The sequence below is a fragment of the Equus caballus genome, chromosome 25 (assembly GCF_041296265.1).
Source record: "Equus caballus isolate H_3958 breed thoroughbred chromosome 25, TB-T2T, whole genome shotgun sequence".
NCBI lineage: Eukaryota > Metazoa > Chordata > Mammalia > Perissodactyla > Equidae > Equus > Equus caballus.
Genome location: NC_091708.1, coordinates 13,916,323 through 13,941,930, shown reverse-complemented (window position 1 = coordinate 13,941,930; position 25,608 = coordinate 13,916,323). Strand labels below are relative to the sequence as shown.

The 25,608-nt window shown below is 53.1% G+C and overlaps 1 protein-coding gene across 3 annotated transcripts in view; it reads right to left on the bottom strand.

The window, feature by feature from the left end:
* The window catches only part of COL15A1 (collagen type XV alpha 1 chain), a 102,207-nt gene that overhangs the window by 54,126 nt on the left and 22,473 nt on the right, over positions 1–25,608 (bottom strand). Inside the window, exons 1-7 of one of the 3 annotated variants that reach the window (XM_005605653.4) lie at positions 25,252–25,368; positions 24,202–24,326; positions 12,915–13,462; positions 11,698–11,772; positions 10,078–10,158; positions 5,461–5,650; positions 2,285–2,394 (exon numbers count right to left, since the gene is read on the bottom strand). In XM_005605653.4, the coding sequence (XP_005605710.2) occupies positions 2,285–2,394; positions 5,461–5,650; positions 10,078–10,158; positions 11,698–11,772; positions 12,915–13,462; positions 24,202–24,274 (1,077 nt within the window). In that variant the 5' untranslated portion in view covers positions 24,275–24,326; positions 25,252–25,368. Of the gene's footprint in view, positions 1–2,284; positions 2,395–5,460; positions 5,651–10,077; positions 10,159–11,697; positions 11,773–12,914; positions 13,463–24,201; positions 24,327–25,251; positions 25,369–25,608 lie in introns of those variants that run through there. The other 2 variants (XM_070250832.1, XM_023629739.2) reach the window with 2 other exon arrangements.

Sequence of the window (25,608 nt, the reverse complement as noted above, 5' to 3'; positions counted from 1 at the left end):
CCAGCTCCACGACAGTCCCAGAATCACAGAATCCCAGGGGCAGGAGAGACTGCAAGGCACCTGTCTCCTGTAAGATTCCAAGGGCCCGTCTGCACACGCCAGTGACCAGATCACTGTCCCCTGAGTCAGTCTGCTCCAGCTCCAGACACTTGTATCCAGACACGTCTGCCTCCCCGCAACCTCCCCTAGGTGCCCATCCAGAAGCCATAAGAACAAGTCGAATGCATCTGCCCAGGACGGGGCTTTGGAGATGAAGAGGGAGCAACCCGTCCTCTCAGCCTTCTCCAGACGGGACACCCCTGCATCTTCACCTTCCCTGTGACTCAGTTTCCTCGGGAAATGCACAGGCAGATTCTCTGAAGGTTACACAGCAGATGTGGGAAATGGCAACAGAGAGCAGCCTTTGGCTGCTGGTGTCACCTAGCTGACTATACTTTATTTCAGTTTTCCAAAGTTTTTTTTTCTTAATTTTGGGTTTTTCCTTTTTTTTTTTCCAAAAAGTAATTCTTTTTGATACTAAAAACGCTAGGGTGATCAAAGTTGGAGACAGATTTCCTTGCTGCAGGACTTCTCAGAGCCTATAATAAGAGGAATATGGACTGGAACTTTTCCCAAACTTATTTGACCACAGAACCCTTTTTTCATATAACCTATTAAGTCCTTGCAGAATTATCCCCCTAAAATAGAGAAACGATGATATCACAGGATTTTAAAATGAGACTCTTTCTAACTCAATGTCAACTAAAGCCCCAAAGGCAAGAACAACCCCACAGGCATCAGGTAACCTCCAGATTCTAAAGAAGGAGCCAGACCACCTGGGTGGGACTTGCTGAGATGTGAAACAGAATCGGTTTCACCAGCATCAGCCCATCACCTGTCTCCAGGCCATGTAAGAAAGGGTGAGGTTCACTCTGAGCTTGAATGATGAGAGGATGAATTCCTTTGGAGAGACTTTTCTGTGAGCTGTGGCTTCTCCTCTCCCCTCTCCCCACTACAAACCATTTGGTGAGCTGGATATGCAGTCCTGGGAATTTGGGACACAAAGGGACTGGTACCTGATTCTCTCCATGGAAATACAAAAGGTGAAAGCAGGAGCCATCTAGACCCAGAGTGGAGACAGAGACAGAGACAGAGAAAGAGACAGGTCAGTCCTGCTGCGTCTTCCTGGAGTTAGACCAGACATGACACCTCCAAAGGGAGCCAGCTAAGGCCATCTGGAAATGGAGTCTACTCAAGGGGCCACCTAGAGGACAAGGGTGACCAGTGGGGCGGACACCCAGGCAGAAGCTAAAAGCCAACAACGGAACTTGGGTCCCAGGTCCCCTGCAGGACGACCTCTGAAGAATCACAAAAGCCCCCACGAGAGAGAGTTCCAGCAGGAGGGGGCTGGGAAGGTCATGAAAGGGAGGAAAAAGCAGTAAGAGAATAGAGAGGGGCCTGGTCCTGTGGCCAAGTGGTTAAAGTTCTATGCATTCTGCTTCGGCTGCCGGAGTTCGCAGCTTCGGAACCCCGGGCACGGACCTGCTCCACTCACCAGCCACACTGTGGAGGGGTCCCACATACAAAATAACAGAGCAGGATTGGCACAGATGTTAGCTCAGAGCAACTCTTCCTCAGGAAAAAAAAAATAGAGAGGGAATCCTTAACCGTGCCTCCCGTCCCTGGCTGGGTTGCACTTGTATTTTTATTGATTGATATTATGCAGGACTGGACTTTGAAAATACTTGTGAAAACAGCCTGTTACCAGAGAGTGATGGGGAGAGTATAAGTGCCTGAGTTTTCATCTCAGGAGAGTAGAAAGAATGAGCTGACACTATGGGTGTTTAGCAGAGGCCCTGGTAGGAAAAATGCACTTGCTTTAATGTGGCACCCTACTGTGTCCACCATTTAAAAAAATTGGCTTTGCCGATGAAAAGCCAATTACCGAGCAACAGAGGAGACACACCTGCAGTTAATCTGCTCTGTGTGGAAGGGGCTCTCAGGGCAGAGAGGCTGTGCATCTTCAGAGGCAAGCGGGAGGGAGGTGATGCTGTGCTGAGGACAGACGTTCATCCCCAGGCAGGCGTGAGGACCAGCTTCTGCTGCCTCTCCTCCCCCTATCCTGGAGCATCCCTGGAGAGCCAGTGGGGCCCTGGGACCCCTGCCTCCTCTTTGCCAGCAGGAGAGAGGCAGTCTCCATGATGTTCAGCTAAAACCCTGGGGGTCCTCTCAGTGCCCAATACAAGTCCCCATCCAGCAAACAAATCTACTACTGACCAGTCAGATGACATGAGCACTGACTCACCTCTTCGATGACATGAAGGATGGCTCCGTCTCCTGAGCCGACGTCTGTGATGGGGGCACCATCCACTGTCTGAGCTCCTTCCAGCGTGTCATTCATGATCTCACCAGAGCCTGAGGGAAGCGGGCGTTCTGTAATTAATAACTGCATTTTGCAGTCTTGAAAAGAATGAGGTATCTCTTCGCCTATTGACTTGAAAAGATGTCCATAACACAGGATTAAGAGGGAAAAAAAGCTGCAGAAAAAGAGACGTGGAGAGGCAGGTCGCTTAGCCTGTGTCTCGGGTTCCTCACCTGTAAATTGGGGCTAATAATTCCTACCTTATCAGGTTGTTTTGAGGATTATGTGTCATAAGGATCAAATAAATCAATGCAAGAAAAGCATCGAGGACGGCCCCAGGCGTACAGTCAGCTGTCCAGGAATGTTCCCTGGCAGTGCGGTTCCAAATTTGTAAAAGGGAAAGAACCTATATATGAATATACATATTTTATCATTATATATACAATTATATAGCCGTATGTGTTACGCAACAATTACTACTATATAACATATATAATATATACATATATATGTATATACGTGTGTGTATGTATATGCTTGGCTAAACCACAATGCTTAAGATTGGTTTCCTCCAGAGGATAGGAGAGGAAAAAACTATATTTTTGGTTCACACAACTCCGCATTGATTGAATTGTTATCACAAGCAAATATTTCTTTTGCAATTTAAAAAACAAATGCCATCCTAAAGCAAAGAAGAAATTATACTAACACGAAGGCTTGCATGTTCCAGGGGGGCCTAGGCGAAGCACGGCCCTGCACCCCTCATTTCCTCCTCCTGCAGCCGGCTGTCCCACCTACCAGGCCCTTGGCATCAGCTCGCAGCCAGGGGGCAGAGCCAGGACGGAAACCCCGTGTGTTCAGTCTCCCTCCGTCACCCCATGGAGTGCGTGTCCTGCTCTGATCACATATTAGCACCTTATTATTTTTAACCTCATTTTGCAGAAGAGGAACAAGGTCCCACAGAGAGTAAGCAGCTGGAGGGGCCCTTTCCACCCAGGCTGTGTCACGCACGTCGCACGGTAAGGACAGCGTCGGGAGGAGGCGCTGAACCATACAAGAGAACCCACACGCATCTGAAGGACTTCACGCCCAGGAGAGGTCAGCCCCTCACGGCCACTCCCTCTCGTCCTCCCTGTCCTGACCACCAGGGGCTGCTGTGCAAGCAGCCAGCAGGACCCCAGGCCTCCAAGTTCCCACCCAGTGGGGGAAGGTGGGGGGGGTGGCGTGTGCCCTGGGCCGAGATGGTGTCAGTGAAGCTTGGAATAAAACTTTCTGGGGCCTTTCCCTAGCCGGGGACGGGGCTCCGGCTCAGGCCCCTTCTCCTCATCGTCTGAGCTGTTGACCCAGTAAGAGCAGGAACGTTTCAGCCAGCTCTGTCATTTCCGGTTGGTCTTTTGTATGCCAGGGAAGGAGGGTGGCTGATCCCAGGGAACAGGCAAGCTGTGCTTGGATCTGGGTCCCAGTCTGCACTTGGCTCCCACCTCCTCTGCTCTCAGCCCTCAGCCTAGGAGAGGCCCCCGCCCCGCCCTGCAGCCTCTGCCCGCTCCTCGCCCCCTTCAGAGATGCCAGGTCCACCCAGGAGGACGGCATTCACGCTTCATAAACCACTTTCACATCCGCGCGGGCCGTGGCTGCCTTCGGTCCTCCCATCCCCGGGGGGCGGGGACACTCACAGGGCACAGTGGAAGAATCTAAAGCTTGGAAATGTTAAGCAACTTGCCACCGACAGCACCTAGGTGGCTGAGCAGGGCTTCCAGCCAAGCTGTCTGTGTTCCCTGCAGTCTTTCCACAGCAACACCCTGACTCCTGGTTTCATTATGACTTTAATAAACTATTACACAATTTTTCTATTCAGTCCTGTATACTTTCTATCACCCACAGACTTCCCAAGTTTAGCTGTTAAGATAACATTTGTTTACTGATGGCAGAAGTAAAAAGAATAACGATAAAGCAGAAGACTTATAAAATACAGAAGTACAAAAAAGAAAAGAAAAACCACCCAAAATCCAACCGCCCAGAGATGACTACTCAGAGCATTTTGTGGTATATTATTCTAACACACACACACACGTTGCTCTACACGGCTATAGATAAACAGGGACGGATAACACGTATTCAAAATTAGATCAGAGCATACACACCACTTTGAAATATGCTTTTTCTCGGGAGTGCACCCTGAGCGAGGCCCTGGGTCACTGAATCCTCTGCACCACCAGTTTCCGGGATGTACATATGAATGACATGCAGTTTGACCAACCAATCTTTCCTGGGTGGTGGGTGGTTTCCTGACCTTGTACCTAAATCTCAGTGCTCTCATGTTGGCTATGACTTCCGTCTGAAGGGCTGCCCCTCTGATAAAGGGGCACGTCCCCCTGTGGCCTGAGGGATGATATGGGACACTGGCTTTTGCCAGGGCTCCTCTGCACGGCTGGAGGGACAATGGGCAGAGATGAGAGCCCCGGATGGGGAGCCAGCACCCCCCAGAGCCTGTGGCTGACCTGCTGGGTGCCTGCCCCTCTCTGGCCACCAGTTTCCCATGTGTGCCCCCAGGAGTTTAGATGACCTGATCCATCCTGAGAGTCAGGGTGTTGTGGCCGAGGCTGGGAAGGGTGGGCACCGGGTCAGGCCACCACTCACTGGCTGTGTGACTATGGGCACCGCAGTGACCTTCACAAGCGTCCCCTTTTCCATCTGTAAAATACTGGCTAATAATAGCAACTAGGAGATGTATCATCAGCATTGGAGGTGAAGTATGTAAACACCTGACAAGGAGGTATTTAATATGCAGCAACAATTATTAGAAGCTTTTCTGTTGAAGCTCAGCCCCTTCTGGAGGGGCGGAGTCCGGGGATTAAAACTTCAGGGGTCTGAGATCAAAAGCAGTTCTGCATTTACAAGCCGCAGAGCCTCGGTTAGGTAACGTAACAGCTCTGTGACTCGATCTCCCCATCTGGTCTGTAAAATGAGGATGGGATCATTCCTTTCTCAGCCGTGCAGAGGAGCCCTGGCAAAAGCCCAAGCCAAAGGTTGAATGAGATGCTCTATATTCCACGCATCACTTGGGCTGGGCATACAGTTGTCACTCAATACACTGCGTACAAAGGTGCGCTGGGACTTGCCTTGCTCAGGGCTGCTGTGCGGGATGACGCTCAAATTAGTGGTTTCCGGGGTCCCCTCAGGTACAGGCTCACTCAACTTGGTGGTTTCCAGGGTCCCCTCAGGTACAGGCTCACCGGAAAGCTCTGCATCCTCAGACGGAGGGGATAGAGTTGGAGGTGTGCTTATGGGTTCAACTTGTGCTTCTTTAGACTGAAGGGAGGAAAAATGAAACCGAAAGGATTTACTTAGCAGGAAAACAGAAAAATGGCAGTGCATATCAATTGGAGAAAATCATTTCCACAGAGCGCTGAATATACCCGGAAGAAAGCCCGGCCCTGCCCCCCGTGCCCCTGGGCAATCACTGAGCCTCCCAGGGCCTGACAAAGGCGCACGCTTGGCGTCAGTAAGTTCTGTTCAGTTTGTAGCGACTCTGCTAATGTTGGCTGAAGCTCTCTGAGCACAGGGACCCCATCTCTGTGATCCCTGCATCCCGGGCCAGCACAGAGGAGATGCTCAATAAAGATCTGTTAGATGAGGGGGTCAATGAATGAACAAACGAATGAAGCAGGCTGCACTCAGTAAACGCTGTATAAACCCAGTCCTGGATGTGCGCTGGATGCCTATGAAATGAAAGGTGTGTCTGAATGCTTCCAAGGAAACTTCAGGATCCGTACAGCTTTTCCAAAGCCAGTCAATGTCTTAACCAACTTTACCAACTAGAGAAAAACGAAGAAACAAACAAAAAACCCCAAGAGTTGAAAACACAGAATAGTTCAGAGATCTAGGGAAAAATCTTGACCGGGGGCCACCAAGGCCATGACGTCACCCTGAGACGCAGGACCAGGAAGTACCTCCTGAGCCCAGAGAACACAGTGTCGGTGTTCGGACAGTCTCATCTCTGTCTGAGCTCAAGGACTGGGGTGGATGGAAGGCTCCTGCTGACCAGTGTTGGATCTGCAGTATTCACTGGAAGTGACTGAGACCTCTTGGCAAATTCCCGGGAGGCAGCCACAAGCGCCCCTTCAGGGCAGAGCACGGATCTGGCGAGCTGACCCTCGGTGGGCAGGGCCTGTGTCCTGCCTCCAGCCGGTGGCTGTCGGTTTTCAGGAATGAGTGTGGATGGGGAACAGTGTGGCCTGTGACCAAACAGCAACGTTGAGTCCTCAGACTTTCTATTAAAAGTGTCCTGATTTGCTGAGCCCCAACTCGCATTCACACAATCAGCTTTACTCATTCAACACATATTTCCTGAGGGCCTACTGTGTGCCAGGTCCTTGGCTGATCCCTGGGGATACAGAAATGAATAAATAAGACATGGTGTCTGCCCTCAAACTGTGAGACTGTCGGGAGACACGGACCCAGACCCAGACTCAGACACAACTGTGACTGAACGTGACCCATGAGAGCAGAAGTGAGAGCCAAGTGGGGGGAGAGGAGCTGTGGCCTCCGACCTGGGGCTGTGCGCTGGGTTCCGAAGACGGAATTGGCCAGGCAGACAGAGGGGTGGGGAAGGGCCCTCAGACAGACAGAACTGCGGGAACCCAGGCATGGAGAGATGCTTAATGTGTTTGGGAAACAGCATCTGGGTGTGGTTGGAAGACAGGTCCCAGCTGTGGCTCTGTGCACGGCTCCTGTAAGCACCGAGTCTAGGACCTCACTCCAGACCCACCGAATCCGAATGTCCAGGTATGTGGCCCAGGCAGAAGTCTTTCTGAAGACTCCCCACCACTGTCCCCGCCCCCATCCACGCACACACGTGACTCTGATGCACAGACAGGGCTGAGAACCACAGGAATGTTAATTCTAACTCAGCATAAGATAGAACTTTCCAGAAATGGAAAGGTGTGTCAGCAGAAGCTGACTTAGCAGCAGGAAGAATGGAGTAGCAGAGACTCCTACCCTAAATGGGGAAGGAGGTGAGGAAGGCTGGCTTTTTAAGTCCTTGCCAGCGCAGGCAGCCCATGATTCAGTTCGGCTGCTCATGGCTTGTGTCTTGGCCAGTGGCAGGTTGGAAAGGATGAGGACAGGGAAGTGAGGATCACTCCAAGAGAGAAGCCAGACAGAGAGGGGAGGAGAGCGTCTGGGAGCAGAGGGTAATTCCCCTGTCGTGGAGGGATGGCCGTGCAGGGAACCACGGAGCCCTTCCAGGAGATGCTGAGGGAGAAGTCCCCAGCTCGGGGGTGACACAACTGACAGCGCCCTGGACCCGGCCCTGGCTCTGCCACCTCCAGGCTGGGCAGCCTTGGGGACAAAGCCCTTCACTCCATGCCTCAGTGCGTGCTCTGGGGAATGAATGGGAAAACACCGCCCCGCAAACGAGGCCAGGGGACCGAGAGCTCTGCAGGGCAATGCCGCGAACACCAGGAAGGGATTCTGACCTCAGGAACAGACAAGCAGCGTCAGGACCCACAGCCCCACAGCCTTCCCACAGGGCCTCCAGGCCCACAGCCAAAGCCCAAGGGGAATTCTCTCAAGAACTGAGGGCAGCCACAGGGGTGCTAACCAGGAAGCAGGTGGCAGGGAGGGGACTCCAAGAGGAACGGGGCATTCTAACACACCACCTCTCCAATCCTCACAATGAGCCTGTCAGTCAACAGTAACAATAGCAAACGTTCATGGAGAGCTGCCGCACGCCAGGCACCATCCACATGTTTCACACGAGTCAATTCACCTGACTCTCAAATGGACCTGAGGATCCAGACACGCTCCATCCGAACAGACGAGGAAACTGAGACTGGAGGGGTTAAGTTACTGACTCAAGGGCAACAACCAGTAAGTGGCCAAGGTGAAGACACACTTGGTGGGACTCGGATCTGCACCATTCTCTCAAAACTACTGAGGAGAGCAGGCTGGGGGATCCAGGAAGGTGGCTGGGGTGCCCCGAGGCTGCCAGGTCCATCAGATCACTTTTCACTTCCCCAGACGCTTCGGGAACTTATTCCTCAGCCCCTCCCAGCCGCAGTGCCCTCCCACATCTGGCTTGCATCTGCACTACTGTGGCCCAGGAGGGGAGGCCCAGGCTCGGCTCCTGACTCCGCCAGTCACCCTGGGAGCCGGCAAAGCTACCCTCCCCCTGAGCCTCGGCTGCCATCTCCCTTGCAAGGCTGTTGCAAGGATTAAAGTCAGCACCAGGCGCACGGTGGGCATCTAGAAATGCCAGTCCTCTTCCTTCCTCTCCCATTGCTCTACCCCTGTCCAAAGCTGTCCGGCTCCAATGCCCCCTCTGCCAGAAAGCCCTCCCTGATCAACCCGTGCCCCCATGATCATCTCATGCTCTCAGACCCTGCTCCCCTTTCCTGTCCCTCTCTCAGAGTCCTTCCCTCTGGGGTTACAGGCCTCTGCCTGAGTTGGTCTGGCTCCCAGCTGTGAACTGGTGCTCCAGGGGCAGCATCAGGCTAGAAGGCCCAAGGAATCACTGCTCTGTGCCCTAATGCCCTGCACCCTGGACATGCCGAGCGGGTGGCCAAGAGCTGACCGGCATGCAGATTGCAACAGTGCCAGAGCAGCAACCCTCCCCAGTCAATGCCTAGGCGGCCACCCTGGACCCTTGACTCCTCCATCCCAGCTGCCCAAGAATTGGCTGTGGTCCTGGGGCTGGTCCTCTGCAACACTGCCCACACCAGGAGCACAAGGTCATGGCCTAAATCCTGGAGGGGGCAGCCAGCCACCTGTGTTCTAGCCTCAGCTCTGCCCCAGTGCCCTAGGTCACTCTCCTCCCTTCTCTGGGCCTGTCCGCCCACCTGTACAAAGGGCGGGTCTCCGTGCACCTCTGTACAGAAAGAGGTGACCCTTAAGTCCCTCCAGCACTAACAGACCACGGTCCACTCCTGCCCCACCACACCGCTGTCCCAGAGGGCTCTAACTCCTAGCCTCTGCCTTATTTGCACCTCTCTCTCTTCTACCAGAGACGAGTTTATAGCGTGAGACAAGTTGAAGAAATTGCTGGGGTTTTTGTGTTCAATGACTCACACACTGCTGGCTGTTTCTTTAGAAATGGGCTCCTGGTGTCTCCACGGGTCTGACTCAGTGCTTTCGAAAGCACTTCCTTGTCTCGGCGACCGGGCACATTCCCAGGAGGGAGGAGGCCGGCGCCCTGGGAGGACGGCTGCCTTTCCCATGGGGCCAGAAGGGAGCTCCTGGGAAGACTCTGCATCTCGCAGGAGTGGGGGCCGACTTCCTGCTCAGAGCCAGAGCCTTGAGCAAATGTGACAACAGCCACTGTTCAGGGCCACTTCCCTCATCAGGCACCAAGCTGACACCTGACCCTGCACTGCCTCACCGGACCCTTGCAACAACCCCATGAGATAGGACTCTGATTATCACTGATGGAAAAGGAGCTGAGGCTCAGAGAGGCTGAGTAAGTCACCTAAGCTCACAGAGCTGGGAGACAAGAAAGCACAACATATGCTTCTCGTGGCCTCAGCACAGGGTGGCACAGAGGTAACCGGCATCCCAGCACACTGGGGATTTTGCAAAATGCCCACCGGCCAGCACTTTCCTGACCTCCCAGAGGAGCCGACGATCGAAGTCCTGGATCTGAGAACAGAGACGTCAGAGCTGGGGCTCTGGGTACTCTTCCCTAACTCTCATTCCCCCAAAAGCCGGTCCAGACGACCGGCGCAGCTGCCAGCACTCACCGGGGCTTGGGTGTAGGTGACGGCCTCCAAGATCTCAGCCACTCCGTCTGTCTCCTGGAGCCCGCTGGTCTCTCCCGACGCCTGTGTGGGGACAAAGCAGGCGGGGCAGAGAGGGAGCAGTTTACAACTGGGAGAGGAGTCACAGAAACTCACACTGGAGGATCGTGTGCGTGTGAGAGAGAGACGACAGAGACAGCGGACCGACGGGCCAGCGTGTGAACGGTGCGCATGCCGAGCTACTCTTCTGTTCCTTCCACATTGTAATGCTCAAGTAAACAAAAAACTACAGTCAGTTTACAGGCTCTCTAACAGACCTACTTTCATTTTGTCCAGGTTCCCTCAGTCTCTGTCAGAAGGCTCTCCCAATCCTTGCATGGCTGCCACTGGAGTCTGACATCGGGAGCCATTACATTTGAAGTATGGCTTCCTCGTGCTGCCTAATCCTCATAATTCAGCTTCCAGTGGCAGCCCAGGAGCCTGGGTGCCGTGATTTTGTGAACGATCCCTTACTCGTGGACTCGGGTTGTTTCTGCTTTTTCAATATTTACAGCAAGGCAGAGATGAAGGGATGGATACAGGAGGTTTCCCTTCTCTCGGCTTCATGTGAACGCCAGGCCGGGGTCACAGCCTCAAGGAGCCTGAGCATTGTTACAGAGCCACAGTCCACCTCTGAAGGGCTTTCCAACGAAATCGGCGGCATTTTTTACTAAATGAATGAAATCGACGTATGTTTTGTTTGGGGGCTGACACCCCCCAAAGAGCCCCAGCAGCTCTGGGAAGATGCCACGCTCTGCTTGCCTCTGACTCTGCACCACGGCCTCTGTCTGGAGTGCCTTTCCTCCTCCCCTGGCTAACGCTCGCTCGTCACTGGGCAGGCATCAGCTGCCCCCGACCTGCTCCTGGTCCCTCCTCTTTCACCTTCTTGCCCCACCCGGCCCACAGAGTCTGGGTTTGAGGAGCTCCCCCGAGTTCCATCACACCCAGCTAGCTCTGTCACTGCATTTGGGTGTGCAAGTGTGTGTGAGCAGCCTGAGGATGGGACAGTTCCCAGCTTATCCCTTTATCCCCAGCATCCCCACAGGGCTGTCGCATCGAAGGTGCTTAGTAAATCCCAAGGGGGGTCAGGAGGAAGAGAGGGAGGGAGGGAGGGAGGGGAAAAAGACCCATCTTTCTTCCCTGCCCACCACCCCATCCCCAACTTAGGAACTGATTCATTTGCCAGGCATAAAAGCTAAATTTAGGTCTGTTTTTATAGGAATTCATACCACCCAGAATGTCTTCGAGTTTTAACTTTGATTTTAGAATCCTGACACCCTCTCTTGGCAGGAAGTCTGGAAACCAGGCCATTGACTGGCACAGCCACGGAAGAACCTAACACCTTAGGAGAAACACAACCCCTCACACCACAGAGATGGCTGAAGCTCTTAAAAAAAATAAAGTAAAGCCAAAAAGCCCAAAATAGGACTTGAGGCAGCGCTTGCCAAGATGAGCGATTTCAGAGGCTCCATGACGTTGGGGATAAAGAATTGCCTGGCTCCCAGCCCTTCCGGTCAGTCGACTGGCTGCTGGGGCTACAGGGCCCACCGTCAGGGTGGGGGGCTGGCGGAGATGGGGGCTCACCGAGGATTCTTCAGCTTCACACAGCTCCTCAGGAGTCCCGGGGTCCGGGTGGACAGTGAGCTGCTGTATGGAGCCCTGGGGAAAAGCAGAGGGGTCAGAAGCCACCACTTGCATGTCTACAGCACGACCACCAGTGGGAAACACGATTGTTTTTGTAGCAGAGACAACAGGGTGTGAGAACGTGCTGCCTGTGGCTGTGACAAGGAGACCAAGCCACCTCTTGGCCTGCTCTCACTTAGGCGGCTCTCCTTGGGCCAATGTAACATGAGTCCTAGAACGAGCAAGGCCCTGGGAGAGTACTGTGTTCGAAGCACAGACTAACACAACAGCCTCCTCACGGGTCCCCAGACCCCCAGCTGTCAGCGGCAGGCCCATCTCCCTCTCCCAGAAAGGGTTTCCCCTGCAGCTCGAAGCTTCTGTGCAGGAAGGCCACATCCCAAGAAGAGCTGCCAGCCGGCCTCCCTCCCTCCACTCTCACCTCCTCGCCTCCCATTCATCAGTTCATTCTCCACCACTCTCCCAAAGTGAGTGTTGAAAAATGGTTAATCAGATTTTAACTTCTTAAAATTCACTGTCTTCAACTGTACTAGAAATAAACCAAACTCTGCCCCACGGTACTGCCTCGTGTCAGTGAGGTAAAGCGCCAACAAGGACGTGTGCTCACTACACGAGCAACTACAAGAACATATGGATTTTCTTTCGAATGGCTTATTCATAAGAGCGCATTTTGACAGCAAAGTCAGTTTTCTGATATTTTTTTCAGGGCACACTGTCCAGAAGGACAGAGAGAAACTACCTCTCACTCAGGCATTCTAGCTTATTCTACCTTGGCAGAAATTACCAAGAGCAACTGCCAGCCATCGCCAAAGATAAAATCACTGAAGGTTGTTAACAGTCGTTACTCTCCCTACAGTGCCTTCAAGTGCACACGGTGCTCTCACACGGGCTGTCTCACTTGACTCTATGACCCCGTGGCGTAGGTCTTCTCCCCGCTTACAGACACTCAGAGAGGATCGGAGAACTGGGTGGTGTCTAAAATCATCAGGCTACACAGAAAACTTAAGGCTGGATCTAAGTTTTGCGTTCCGAGGCTCGCTTTCTTCCCACCACACACACACGCCTCTTTGAGGACACAGAACAAAACAGTAACAAGAACAGTTGCTTGGGTTTGTTGCACGGTGTCCAGCGGCCTCCCTGACGGCAGGATTCGGACTCACCGTGAATCTCTCCAGCCCCGTGGCTCCCGCGTTGCCCACGAAGATTCCCGCACTGGGCTCAAAAGCCAAGGGCTGCGAAGACCGCTGGAAGGGGACGGGGCTGTGCTCCTCGCAGTCCACGAGGAGGCTCACTTCTTCGCCTCGGACGATCACGGCAAAGCGGTTCCACCTGTGGGTCATCACGGGCACCAGGAAGGCAGCAGCCTCGTGGGACACTTGGGAGCCAGGCTCCGTGTAGTATAGGATGACCCGCTGGTGGCCATCCTCAGCGCCCGAGAGCCGCAGGCCCAGGTAGATGACCTTCTGGAAGGCATCGGTGATAGCAAAGAGCACACCGCCTCGGGCACTGTTGGGTTTCACCGTGACGCTGATGGCAAAGTCCCTGAAGAAGGTGGGCGGGATGAGGGTCCTGGCTGGGCGGCCGACGTTGGCGCCAGGCCCAAAGCTGTAGGCTGGGAAGCCACCATAGCCGGTGACAAAGGACACGGACGAGGGCAGTGGGACGCCAATGAGCTCCGTGAGGTCCAGGTGGCCCTGGGAAGCCGATTCTGCAGAGAGGAACAGAGATGCTTCACGTGTATATTCTACTCTGCTTGGAAATGAGGAAGAAACTAAAAAAAAGGGCTCAAACGAGATGGGATCCCTCAGCAACCCCACTGTAGTTTCCTATTTACTGTTTTTCAAACTTTTTTGACAAAGACCCACAATAAGAAAGGCATTTACACTGCAATCCAGTATGCACATTTAGGTAAATATAAATCTGTAACACAGAAACAAATGTTTCATAAAACATATCTACTTTTAATACTCACGAAGTATTCTGACATTTTCCTTTCTATTTAATAATTATTTTTCTTTTATTAAAAATATGCTGGAAACGATCCACTAAAATGATTTCATTACCCACTAACAGGTCATGACCTGCAGTTTGCAAAACATTGAAAAATATTTCCTAGAATATTCCTAAAATATATAATGTTCCCATCAACTTGGGGATTTTTTCCCCCATTTCCTTCTAAAAAACTGGGTAGGTTTGTTTTGTTTTGAATGAGGTCTACTGTTTAAATGCCTTTAGGGTGCAGGGAAAAATCAGGGACCTTGTGAAGTGTTCCCCAACCTCAGGACAAGTGAAATTTGCATCACTCCATGCAAATGTCATGGCCCGCTGTCACTGTCATCACCATCATCGTCATGTCCATCATCATCTTCATCTCCATTGACACTCCCGAGGCTCTCACTTTATACCAGGCTCTGCTCTAAACTCGTCACATACATAAGCTCATTTATTCCTTACAACAACTCCACGAGGTTAGGTACTATTATCCCCATTTTATTTTGGGGGAAAATGTAGAGAAGTTAGGAATATTTCCCTAGGCAGGTTCCACCCAGAGTTCAAAGCCAGAGCATCTGACCCCAGCTGTTCTTAACTACCACATCTGGGGGTAGTAACAACAGAGCTCCACTGTGGTGGCCTGGAAAGGACCCCAGGCTTGGGAGCCTTGGTCCACCCAACCATCCTCCGCAGGGAGAAAGCTGGGGGCTGGCTTGTGTGATGGGCACCCACTCCCGAGATAATGCCCAAGGTGCCAGCAGTGAGACAGGAAGGCAGGCCCCAGGGAGAGGTGGACAGGACCCCTCAGGCAGGACCACGGGCAAGCAGGGCCCTTTGGCCTCAGAAGTAAGGCCAGATCCTGAGGATTCAGCCAGATAAGGAGTCCTGGGCTGAGTGAGGGTCAGAATCCAGTAGGGTCCCCCGCTGGAGGCTCACCTGGTGACAGCCTGGGCTACAGCTGAAGGCCAGAGGACCCTGAGAACCTGAATGACCTCAGGGGACTTGGTGGTTTGGCCTTCAGAGAAGACCCAAGCCACTTGAGGGCACCTCGAGTAAAGTCCCACCTGATGAATCAGCCTGCATCCAGCTTACCAACTTGCCCCTGTCCTACCAGACAGCTGACTAGCCACGTGACTTCGAGTGGGGTCAACCACTCCAAGGCTGTGTCTTCCTCTATGACATGGGCTCCACGAGAATGAGTAAATGAGACCATCCGTGTAACCCCAGTAACACAATAAACATTCACAACTCTTTCCTTTTATTACATCCACTCAACAAGCCTAAGAGGTTGATGGGCAGGGCTGCTGCCCTGCTGTGCTGATGAGGAAAGGGAGCCCGAGATGGGGGTGGACCTCTGTGCCCCTGACCTCCCCATAAAGAGTAATAATGACCAGGTTTCTCATACACGATTTTACTTAGTCCTCACAGCAGCCTTGGGAATTATTGCTGTTACCCCATTTTACGGATTAAGAACGAAGGCTTGGGAAATGAAGTGTCTGGCCCAAGGTTACACAGCTAGTAAGTGGAGGATGTTTTCGAGACCCGGTTGGTCTGACCTCAGGTCAGTTGACTGCTTCAGTCTCACCGAGAAGGGGGCTCTCTTCCTGGAGTTCTGAGTGGAGCTCCACCCAGTCTGCCTGCCATGCCAAGGACCCTTCAGTGGCAAGGAGGATGCAGTCGAAACTCTGGGCGGCCCAGGCACTAGACTTCCCTGGAGGATGGGAGAGAGCCACCCTGACCCCTGTGCGTCTCCCAGAGCACCACAGAGAAGGCTGCCCGCAGTCAGCACCAGCCTCTGCATGTGCATGTGTGTCATAAAACTATTATGAAATATTTAGGACATAGAAAAAAGTATAAATAACATGACACACATAAAAATGGTTAAAATGGTGAATGTTATGCATTTATATTTTACCATAATTTTAAAGAGTACTTACATGAGAGGATTAAATGAAACGATACAAGATACTGGCATACGGCAAATGCTCAGTAAATGGTGGATATTACTAACATCATTGGCATAATCATCCTCCTCATCACACAGACTTTCAGGTTCAGAAAGGAAGCTCAGAGGTCACGTGACACAGCCTCTACCTGAAATGGGTTAAGCCTGCACTGTCCAGTATGGTGGCCACTAGCCAAGTGTGGCCACCCACTGAGCACGTGAAATGTGGGTTGTCCGAGTTGAGATGTGCCATAAGTGTAAAACACAAACTGGATTTTGAAGACCTCGTTTGGAAAAAGGAAAGTAAAATACCTCATTAATAACGTTTATATTGATTACATGTTGACACAATAATTGGAAATATTGGGTTAAATAGAAATATTATTAAAAATTTTTTTAAAGAGGAATATGAGGAATAGGCACGTGCCCGCCACTCTGCTTGAGAAAGAAAATATCAATTCAGCCGAGGCTCTCACGAATTCTCCAATCCTACTCCTCTGCCCATGCCCAGAGGCAGACTCTCTGGGGGATTCAGAGGTTAGCACCCCCATGCACGTGTTCGTATGTTTACTACAAGCGTATGCGTCTCTAACAGAATGCAGAACCTCGTGCATGTCTCTAAGCCTCATGTAAACGTCGGCTCCTGCACGTATTCTCCTGGCACTTTTTTTTCCACTCAACATTGTATTCTGGAGCTTTATCTTTGTCAATACATGTGGCTCTGGGTCTTATATTTTCACAACAGTGCTCAATGGTGTAAATAAGTCACAATGGGTTTTCTGCTGATGGAAAGTGAGGTTTCCTTCACTATCAAAAACACGACTGCCACGGACTTTCTTATGCACGTCTCCTCGTGCTTACCTGTGCAGGTAACTCCACCACCTAGGGGTGGGATTATTGCATAATAGGGGGATGTACACCTGCAATTTCACCAAATGCTGCCAAAACGTTCTCTGAGGCAGTCGTGCTATTTTTCATTGAGACATATTTGACACACAACCTTGTGTAAATTTAAGGTGCTCTACATGTTGACGTGATCCGTTTACCTATTGCAGCGTGATGGCTGTCGTAGCTTGGCTAACACCTCCCCACGTCACACAGCCATCATTTCTTTTTTGTGTTGAGAACATTGAAGAGGCAATTGTGCCGTTTTCCACGCCCACCAGCAGCGTATTCTCGCCAACATTTGCGGAGGCAGGGAGATGCAATTTGGGAGCGGTCCACGGGGCTTTTCAACTCTAGTGATAATGTTTATTCCTTAAACTAGGCGATATTCAAAAGAAGTATTCATTGTACTATTCTTTACCAAAAATGTCATGGAAAGTGTGTCACAACATTTTAATGAAAACAATTACCCGTCTTCAACAAAAGAACAAATCTGATTGTGTTGCTGCCCTGCCGAGCAGTCTTCCACGGCCGACCATGGCCCTCAGCTCAGCGTCAGGCTGCCGCCACCTGGCCTGAGAAGCCTCTGTGGTCTGACATCGGCCCAGAAACAGTCCCTGGAGGGCCCCAGCCTGTCGCAGGTCCTCCCCCGCTACATCGAATGCTTGCCCCTCGGCCACCCAGCCCACCTCACCTCACCCAGTGACTTTGCCAAAATAACCCCTTCTCATCCTTCAAGATTCAGCCCCGGCCCGCCTGCCTTGCAGTCCATGTTTCACCTCCTGTACCCACACCCACCTCCTCTCGCTCCGGGGGGCTACATTAGATGCGCCCTCCGTACACTGGGGTCCTCCGTCACAGCCTTCAGCACACTGCATGTCACTGCTGGGTCATCGTCTCTTCCCATTGGACCCTGAGGGCAAGGACCGCGCCATTCACCTCTGTGTTCCCAGTACCCAACCCAGTGCTGATGAACGAAGGAATGAACGAAGAAATGAATGAAGGCCAACCCCCCATTTCACAGAAGGTGAACTTGAAGTTAAAAGAAGGAAGGGGTTTGCTGGCTACAAACTCAGATCTGATTCTCAATCCAATGCTTTTTCTCTCCAGGTTGCAACTTGCATTATAACAGAAATTAATTTTAAGTATGACCAAGCCCAGAAGGCATAAATAAAAATATTGATAAATTTGGTTAAATTTAACTACATAGAAGTTTTTTAAGTTCTGCATGACAACAACAAAAAAATCCCCACAGTGCCAAATAAAATCCCAAACTAGACAAACATATTTGCTACATGTATCACAGACAACAAGCGAATTACCCTAATACACAAAACAAATGAATAAGCAGGAAGGCGAGAACTCAACAGAAAAATGGAGGAAGACTAGGAAATTTTTTCCACAGTGAAAGAAATAAAAATGGCTCTTGAACAAATGAAAAGACACTTAACTTCACTCATAATGAGAGAAATACAAGTTAAGACTACAAAAAGTTACCACTTTCCCTATCAGACTGGCAAAGACCAGAACGTTGGGTAATGTGCTGTGCTGGCAAAGGTTTGAGGAAAGAGGCCACGTCAGGCATGGCTAGTGGGAGCATCAACCGGTGTAACATCTGGGGAGGCACCTTGACAATATGTAACAAAACTGCACGTGCACACGTACTCTATGACCCAGCAGTTATACTTCTATGAATTTTTTAACAGATCAAGTCACACATGTGAAACACAAAGCATGTACAAGGATACTCATTGCAGCATTGTTTGAAAGTATCTAAATGTCCATCTTTGGGAATGGTTAAATAAATATCAAATTTTGAAGTCTCCATACAATGAAATACAACGCAGCCTTGAAAAAGGTGTGATTCCTCGGATATTGACATAAAACAACAAGATGGACTGAGTAAAAACAGACAGATTAAAAAACAGGGTGCAGCAGAGAATCTCCATCAGTTGGAAATACATACACTAATACATACTAAATACATAATAACATAAAATATATTTTAAAATATATATTAAACTACCTCTAGAAAAATATACAAGACAATGGGAGCAGAGCTCGTCTCCAGGGAAGGGAGCTGATGGCTGGGGAAAAACAGGGGACTCTTCTCACTGGATACTCTTTTGTATGTTTTGAATTCTACACCGCGTACATGGTGTGAAAAATAACGACATTTACATATTTTTGAAGACATTAACTCCTTCCAACCCCTTTTAGAAATTATAACACCTTTTCGTCTTGCTTCTCCTGATTCAGATATAGCCCGTCTTTGTATAGCAAGAAAGAAAACAAGTGAAAAGAAAAGAAATAGAAATAAACGCAAACATCTCACTGAGATTTCTTTTCTTCCCTCCATGATTTCAAGATAAGAGCAGAACGAGACCAGTAGCGGCCTGAGGCGAGCCGCGCCGTCCCGCCTTCCCGATCCAGGGAAGCTCTTCCTCCAGCTCCTCGCTCTCCTGCTGAGGACGGGAGGGACGCCCCTTCTGGTGGGACGCTCCAGGTTTGGGGGTGTGGTTCCACGGGGGGCAAATGGGCCAGAGCCCCATCTGGTGGCTGGTTTCCAAGTGGTGTCCAGCGGGTTCCAGGGAGGGGCTGAGAGCTTGCCCCCGAAGCCTGCGTAAACCAGCTCTGCACTGCCAAGGTTGGCACAGCCCGGGCTTCCATGTGGCAATCTTGGGAATTCTCAGTCCCAGAAAAATTCTGCTTAAAGAAAAATCACAAATCTATCAACCTGCTTGTTCTGTAGACAGGGAAATTGACGGTCAGGCAGAGAGTTCCAGGCAGGACCAGGAAGACACAGCTGGGAAGCGGCAGAGGGAGCCGCGGAGCCAGGATGGACGGGGGGAGGTGTGGTTCTGCCTTGGGGTGACTTGGAATCATAGGTGACCCAGAGCTGGCGGCCCTCCCACGACCCCCGGCAGCCCAGCCCCTCCAGGCACTGGCCATCAGTCGGCCAGCAGGAGAGTGGGCAAAGGAGGCAGAATGCGGCGGAGAACGTTCTCGGGGTTGGACAGCGCTGGGCTCAGACCCAGCCTTTGCCATTTAGCAAGTGCACAGCCTTTGGGCAACGTGGGGACGTCCCGCCCATCTCACATGTGGGGATCAAATGAGATGATGGGGTGCAAGCACTCGACAAATGGCAGCAATTGCTCTTCTCTTCAATTCAAAGGTGTAAGCTCAGCCAAAATCAAAGACTGCAAAGAGATCCCCTCCAACCGGCCCCCGTTGCCCAGGCCTCGGGCGTGTGACAGAGGACATGCGTGCAGGCGTGGGCAGCAGGCTTTGTTTCCTCTGGGTCGGCCACAGAGAGGGCCAAGCCACAACCTACAGGAAGTCCACGTCAGCCCAGCCCTGCTCTCAGCAACCCCCTCGCGCATCGTCCCAAGCGTGGTGGGGAGCGCCCCCCGGCCTGGAGTGACCCCAGCTCAGGGCCGCGCCTGAGCCTGCTGGCCCATTTCCCCTTGGCCTCTAGCAGGAGGGCCACCTGCTCAGGCAGCCACCAGGGAGGAGAGAGAAGCCAGGGAGCCAAGACAAACAGGCCCAGCAGCTTGGTCCACAGGCTTGTCCTGGGATGGCTCTGTGCTGGGCGGGGGGCGGGGGCGGAGGTGGAGAGCACAGCTGGTGGGAAGACATCCCACTGTCCTGGAGGGGCAGGATTGGAGGGGGCAGTGCTGAGGTGGGGCTCATCATGGAACTCTCTGGCCTCAGGAACCTCAGGGCCCATTGTGGGAGGGGCCATACCTCTCCACAGATAATACCTATTTCACAGGACAGTTACGTAACTTGAGTAAAATAATATCCCCACGATGCTTGGCACACAGGGAGCGCCTGGCCCAGAGTCCGAGGCCCTGATGAAGGTTAGTGGGGTCAGGCTGGGGTCCCGCAACCAACAAGGGTCCTACTGCATGCTCACTCATCACCTGCAGATCCTGGCTCCCTCCCATCTCCACAAGGCGGGGTGCATGGGCCCAGGGAGTCCCCCAGGGCTGCACACAGCCATGGGGCAATGAGAAGCCCAGGTGGGAGGGCGGGCCTCTTGAGTTGATCCCAGTTCTTCATTGACTCTGTGCTCTCTGGCAAGCTGCCTCCCCTCCCTGACCTCAGCTTCCCCATCTGTACATGAAGGAGTTAGACAAGATGAACTCTCAGAGCCACGTCCCCTCTGACACATTCTGTGCATCTTCACTGCCTTCAAAATACCTCCTGGGGCCGAATGTGACCTCAGCCTTAATCTCTCATTTCATCAATGCATAGGGACGACTTCATTTATAATGGGGGTTTCCAACCCACTTTTCCAGTTCATGAGTTTATAACATTTATAAAGCCCCTGCATCATGCCTTGTATGCTGCTGGGGATACAGGGCTGAACCTGGATGCAGGCTCTCAAGAAGCACGTGATCTAGGTCTCAGTTAGCAGTCCCTGTTGATGCTATTCACAAGCTCCAAAGCCTTCAGTGGCTCCCTAGTGCCTTCAGGATCAAGTCAAAATTCCACTCAAGACACTCTCTGCTTCATCTCCTCATTCTCCCCCTTTCCTGGTCTCTGTCTTTGCTCATGCTGTTCCTTCTACTGGTAACACCCTTCCTCATCTTTCATAGCCCCATCTTTCTAAGCTTGCTCAGCTGCACCCCAAGACACCAGAGCCCCACCCCCACCCTATACACAGGGCTGCAGGCATCAGCACCCCCTCTGAACACCCACATCAAGACATGGCCCAGAGCAGGCACTCAGCGAGGTGGCCCGAGGAAAGGGGACAGACAGACGCCACTGGGCCTCATTCCCCTGGAGTCTTTGGTTCAGGCTCCTGAGCACGACCCTGGGGTGGCCCCTCCCCAGGGCACAGGGAGGAGGAATCAGACGGCTTCAGAGATGGACGGGGCAAAGGAAAATCTGAATATCACCACAGGGTGCAACTTTCCTCGCAGGGGTCCAAAGCCAGTTTCCATGGAAACCAAGGCAGAATCCTAGGGATGAAGAAACAAACACGGCAAGCTCAGGTTTCCTTCCACAGAGAGGACAGCGACCTGGCCAGAGGCAGCAAAGAACAGGAACCCTTCCGGCTCCTCCTCTCAGCCACAGGCTCCAGGACATCCGGCCCCTCTCCTCCCCAGTCAGCCTCAGTTTCCCCTTCTGTGCAATGGGCTAGCCCAGCCCTTCCATCTGTGGGGTCCTAAAGCAGTGCCCTGGGCTAGCCTGGGCTTCAGACCCTTGCCTCCCTAGGGAAATGTATCTGGCTTTGCAAAGCTCCGTCTCACAGATGATCATCTGGGACCTGAGCCCAGTGCTCGCGCTTGTTAGCATTTAAGGCCCGAAGCGGCTGAGGAGCATTCCTCTGGCTCCAGGTCAACAAGGGCTGCGGAGAAGCCAGACCCAGGCCTGACCGGAGGCTGAGGACACCCCAGGATCGTGCGAGGCAGCGGCCCCTGGTGGCCACATAGAGAATGGCGCCTCCACCCAAGGAAGGCTTCCCGGGCTGCGACTGCCAGGGACACTGTCTGTGCCTAGAGAAAGTGGGAGAGCGGGGATGCCAACAACAGAATCAGAGGCAGAGGTCTGGAAGGCACCTGAGAGCAGGTCTGAGGTCACACAGTGAGCGGTGGCCCAGATGCTGACCTCCCATCCTCTGCCCTGGTCCTACACAGGCTGCCTGGGAAAGCAAAAGGTGCCCCCGCCTCCCTCACCTCCACCTGTGGCTGTGCAGACCCACGGACCACTTCAGCCAGCTTAACCCGGGACTCAGCTGCCTCCTCCAAGCTGGTCGGCGTCTCCCCACCGGGGGCAGTGCTCAGGCGGTCCACATGATCCCGTGTTGCTGAGGCCTGGGGCTGAAGCCAGCAGGCTAAAGGTGATTGGTAAAGTGGGGTGACTGCCCTGGGGACCCCAGCAGGGGCCCTCTGCCTGGATTTCCCTGCACCCAGACCCTGGGGAGAGAGGAGGTCCCCAACACCTCCCTCCTCCTTGCTGCTTCTCCGGCCATCTGCCTGGGAGGGGACATCCCTGCATCTTCTCAGGACTGTTCTTTCCCTGCCCTTTGGATACCCCTCCAGGGAGCTGGCCCCTGTGGACTCTGGGTGTATGGAAATCAGACCTCCTGGCCTGTGGCTTCCCTTCCTCTCACCTCCCTGGAGAGACAGGAAGCTGGGAGTTGAGCAAGCCACAGAATGCGCAGAGAGTACAGCTCACCGTCTGGGGAAGGAGGTTCCTCCACCGCACACCCACCGAAAGGCCATCTGGGCTCTGCTTACACATCTCTATTTGGGAGCTAACCCCCCGCCCCCCAGCAACCCTGACCACTGCTGGGCAAGTCTAGTCTTCAGAGCTCTTTCTCCTGCTGAGCTGAGGCAGTCGCCCTATGGCTCCCACCGGCCTGGCTGGGCCTAACTCTGACCTCTCTGGGACCACACACAAGTCAGCCTCGACCTCCCCATCCCGGCCCCTCAGATGCTGCACAGGGTAGTGGAAAGGCCTGGCCGGGGAGACAGATTCTGCCACGATCTTGAGCAGGCCCTTCTCCTCTCTGAGCCTCAGGCTCCTCACATGGGAGGCTTGGACCAGACGATTTCCAAAGGCCCCTGCCAGGTCCAAGTGTCTCCAGTTCTGCATCCTCCTCGTCTCCCGTCTGTTTTCCAGTTTCTCGAACTACCCTTAACTGCCAGTTCCTTCCGTCCACAGCCTTTAGGCCTGGAAGGAATGACTCCGACAGGGACCAGGACAAACCCAGCCCTCCCAACAGATTTCCTCGTCCTTGGACAGCACGACCTGGCCGGAGGCAGGGGGTGCTGTGCCCAGGAAAGTGTCACAGCCCTGCCTGTGAGGAAACATCACCCCACCCAGGCTGGCGTCCCCAGGGGCCCTGCTCCACCGCCTCCCTTCCCGGGGAAAATGGACACAACAGAATTCATGCTGCATGGGACCCGTCTGCACACAGCAAAGATGCAAGAGGTTCTTAGAAAAACCTGCCGCCAGTGCATTTCTTAGAAAAAGGACTGTTCCCCTGCCAGGGGAAAAATCCTGGCTCAACTTAGAAGGGGGACCTGGGCTCGCCAACAATCAAAGACTTCATTTTTCTGAATCACAGAAGAGCATTTTCTACATGTAAACTTAGAACGCCTCCGTCCCTTTTCCGGTTTTCATATATAGCATAGGAATTTCCCAGCTCAATGAAGTTACTGTGTGGGCGCTCCTCCCTCTTTTTCCCTCTCTCGCTCTCAGACCTCTGGCCTAAACTGAGGAAAGGATGGTTTTGAAGGGGCCTGGAGGTGGGCAGAGACTGGCACAGCGTGGCAGCTGGAAGGAGCTGGGCCCAGCCGAGACCCCCAGCAGAAAGGAGACATCCTCACCCACCCAGGAGCCTCTCCGGTCTCCAAAGCCTCTCTCACCTGTTCCCTCCACCAGGAAGGAAGCAAGGCAGGGGTGCCTCGCTCATTCCGCAGGGGAATCAAGCCCCAGGGAGGGGAAGTCACTTACTGGAGGCCCCAGTGCAGGAGCCAGCATGGAAGACCCGTTGCTGGGCTCTGGCCATGACAGCCCACTGCCTTCCGAGCTTCGCCTGTGGCTCTCCCAGGCACACCCCTGTGTGTCCCCACAGCCCCCATCCATTCCTCCACCCGTACCCTCACCTCTCTGCGTTCTGGTGGTTAGTTCCCTTCCTCCCTTGACATGAGTAGACACGGGCTCCTGGGTGTGGACCATGTGGACTCATCTCTTGGTCCCCAGCGCCAGCACAGAGCCCAGCAAGGGTGGCCTACGAAGGAAATGAACAAGATGCAATCCCATCGGCAGCTAAGATTTACTGTGGGCTTGCTGCGTGACAGGCACTGTTCAACCAGCTTTCTTTCCATGAACTGTTTCATCTTCACACTTGATTCTCGGTGAGGCAGATAATATTACTGCGCCCACTTTACAGGTTAGAAAACTGAGGCTTGGAGAAGTTAATTACCGCCCCAAGGCCATGAGGATAAGTGACTAGAGTCAGGACTGAAACCTGAGTAGGTGGTATAGCACGGTGGGAAGGGTCCAGCCCAGCCAGACTTCAGAGTCAGCAGGGAGCTGGAAAAGGCAGAGGTGCACCCTCCTGGGCCCCACGGACTCAGTCTTCCAGCCTGCCGCCCTCTCCCAGTTGGCAGCCACAGGTGAGGGTTAGGCCCCTGGGCTTTGGTATCAGAGTTGCACTTGAGCCCTGGGTCTCCACTAACATGTGTGAGCTTGGGCAGGCCACATGGCTCCTCTGAGCTGCAGACCTACTCTGTAGCACAGGGCAGCACAAGAGACTGGCTCCCAGAGTCAGCGTGAAAGTGGACAACACAGTGAGGACTCAGCGTGCGTCCTAGCCAACTTGCCTGGGCCAACTCGGGACCAGGGACTCACACCCCATGGGTTCCCCTCACAGCCCCCTCCAACTGTTAGCCATTAACGAATTAATAATATAGTTGGATAAGTTGGCCCAGCAACTGAGGAACGGAGGAGTTTCGTCTGGAGAATGTGGTACGACTCCCTCAGGCTGTGACCCGGGTCTGCTCACCACCACCCCCTACACGCTCACTCAGTCACACACTCACACACACAGACACACCCACACGCCCCTCGGGCTGGGCAGAGCAAGAGCCACATGCGAGCCTTGGGAAGCCGCAGTAAGGGCCTTCAGACCCCTCCTCAGCCCTTCCCCAAACCTCTGTTCCGGGACCCTCGGCCCATCGCCGCCCAGGGACCACGTGCAGCCGGCGGCCCGGAGAAGGCCGGCAGGTGGGGCAGGCGCAAGCGGCTGCGGGCATCTGGGAAGAGTCTTGCAGTCAACTCCTCTCGCTTTATGGACCTGCCTTCTCCATTTGGGGAACAAAGGCTCTCTGAATCCTGAGGATGACCTCAACTGCAATGAGTCACCACTGCCAGCAGGCAGCTGGGGAGCACTCAGCCCGGGCTCTGCGAGGAAGACTCACGGAAAACGGGCGTGGAGGAGAAGGGGCCTGTCGGGGGCACGTGAGGGGCACCGGGTGGGAACACGTGGGGACCTGCTGGAAGCGGGCGCC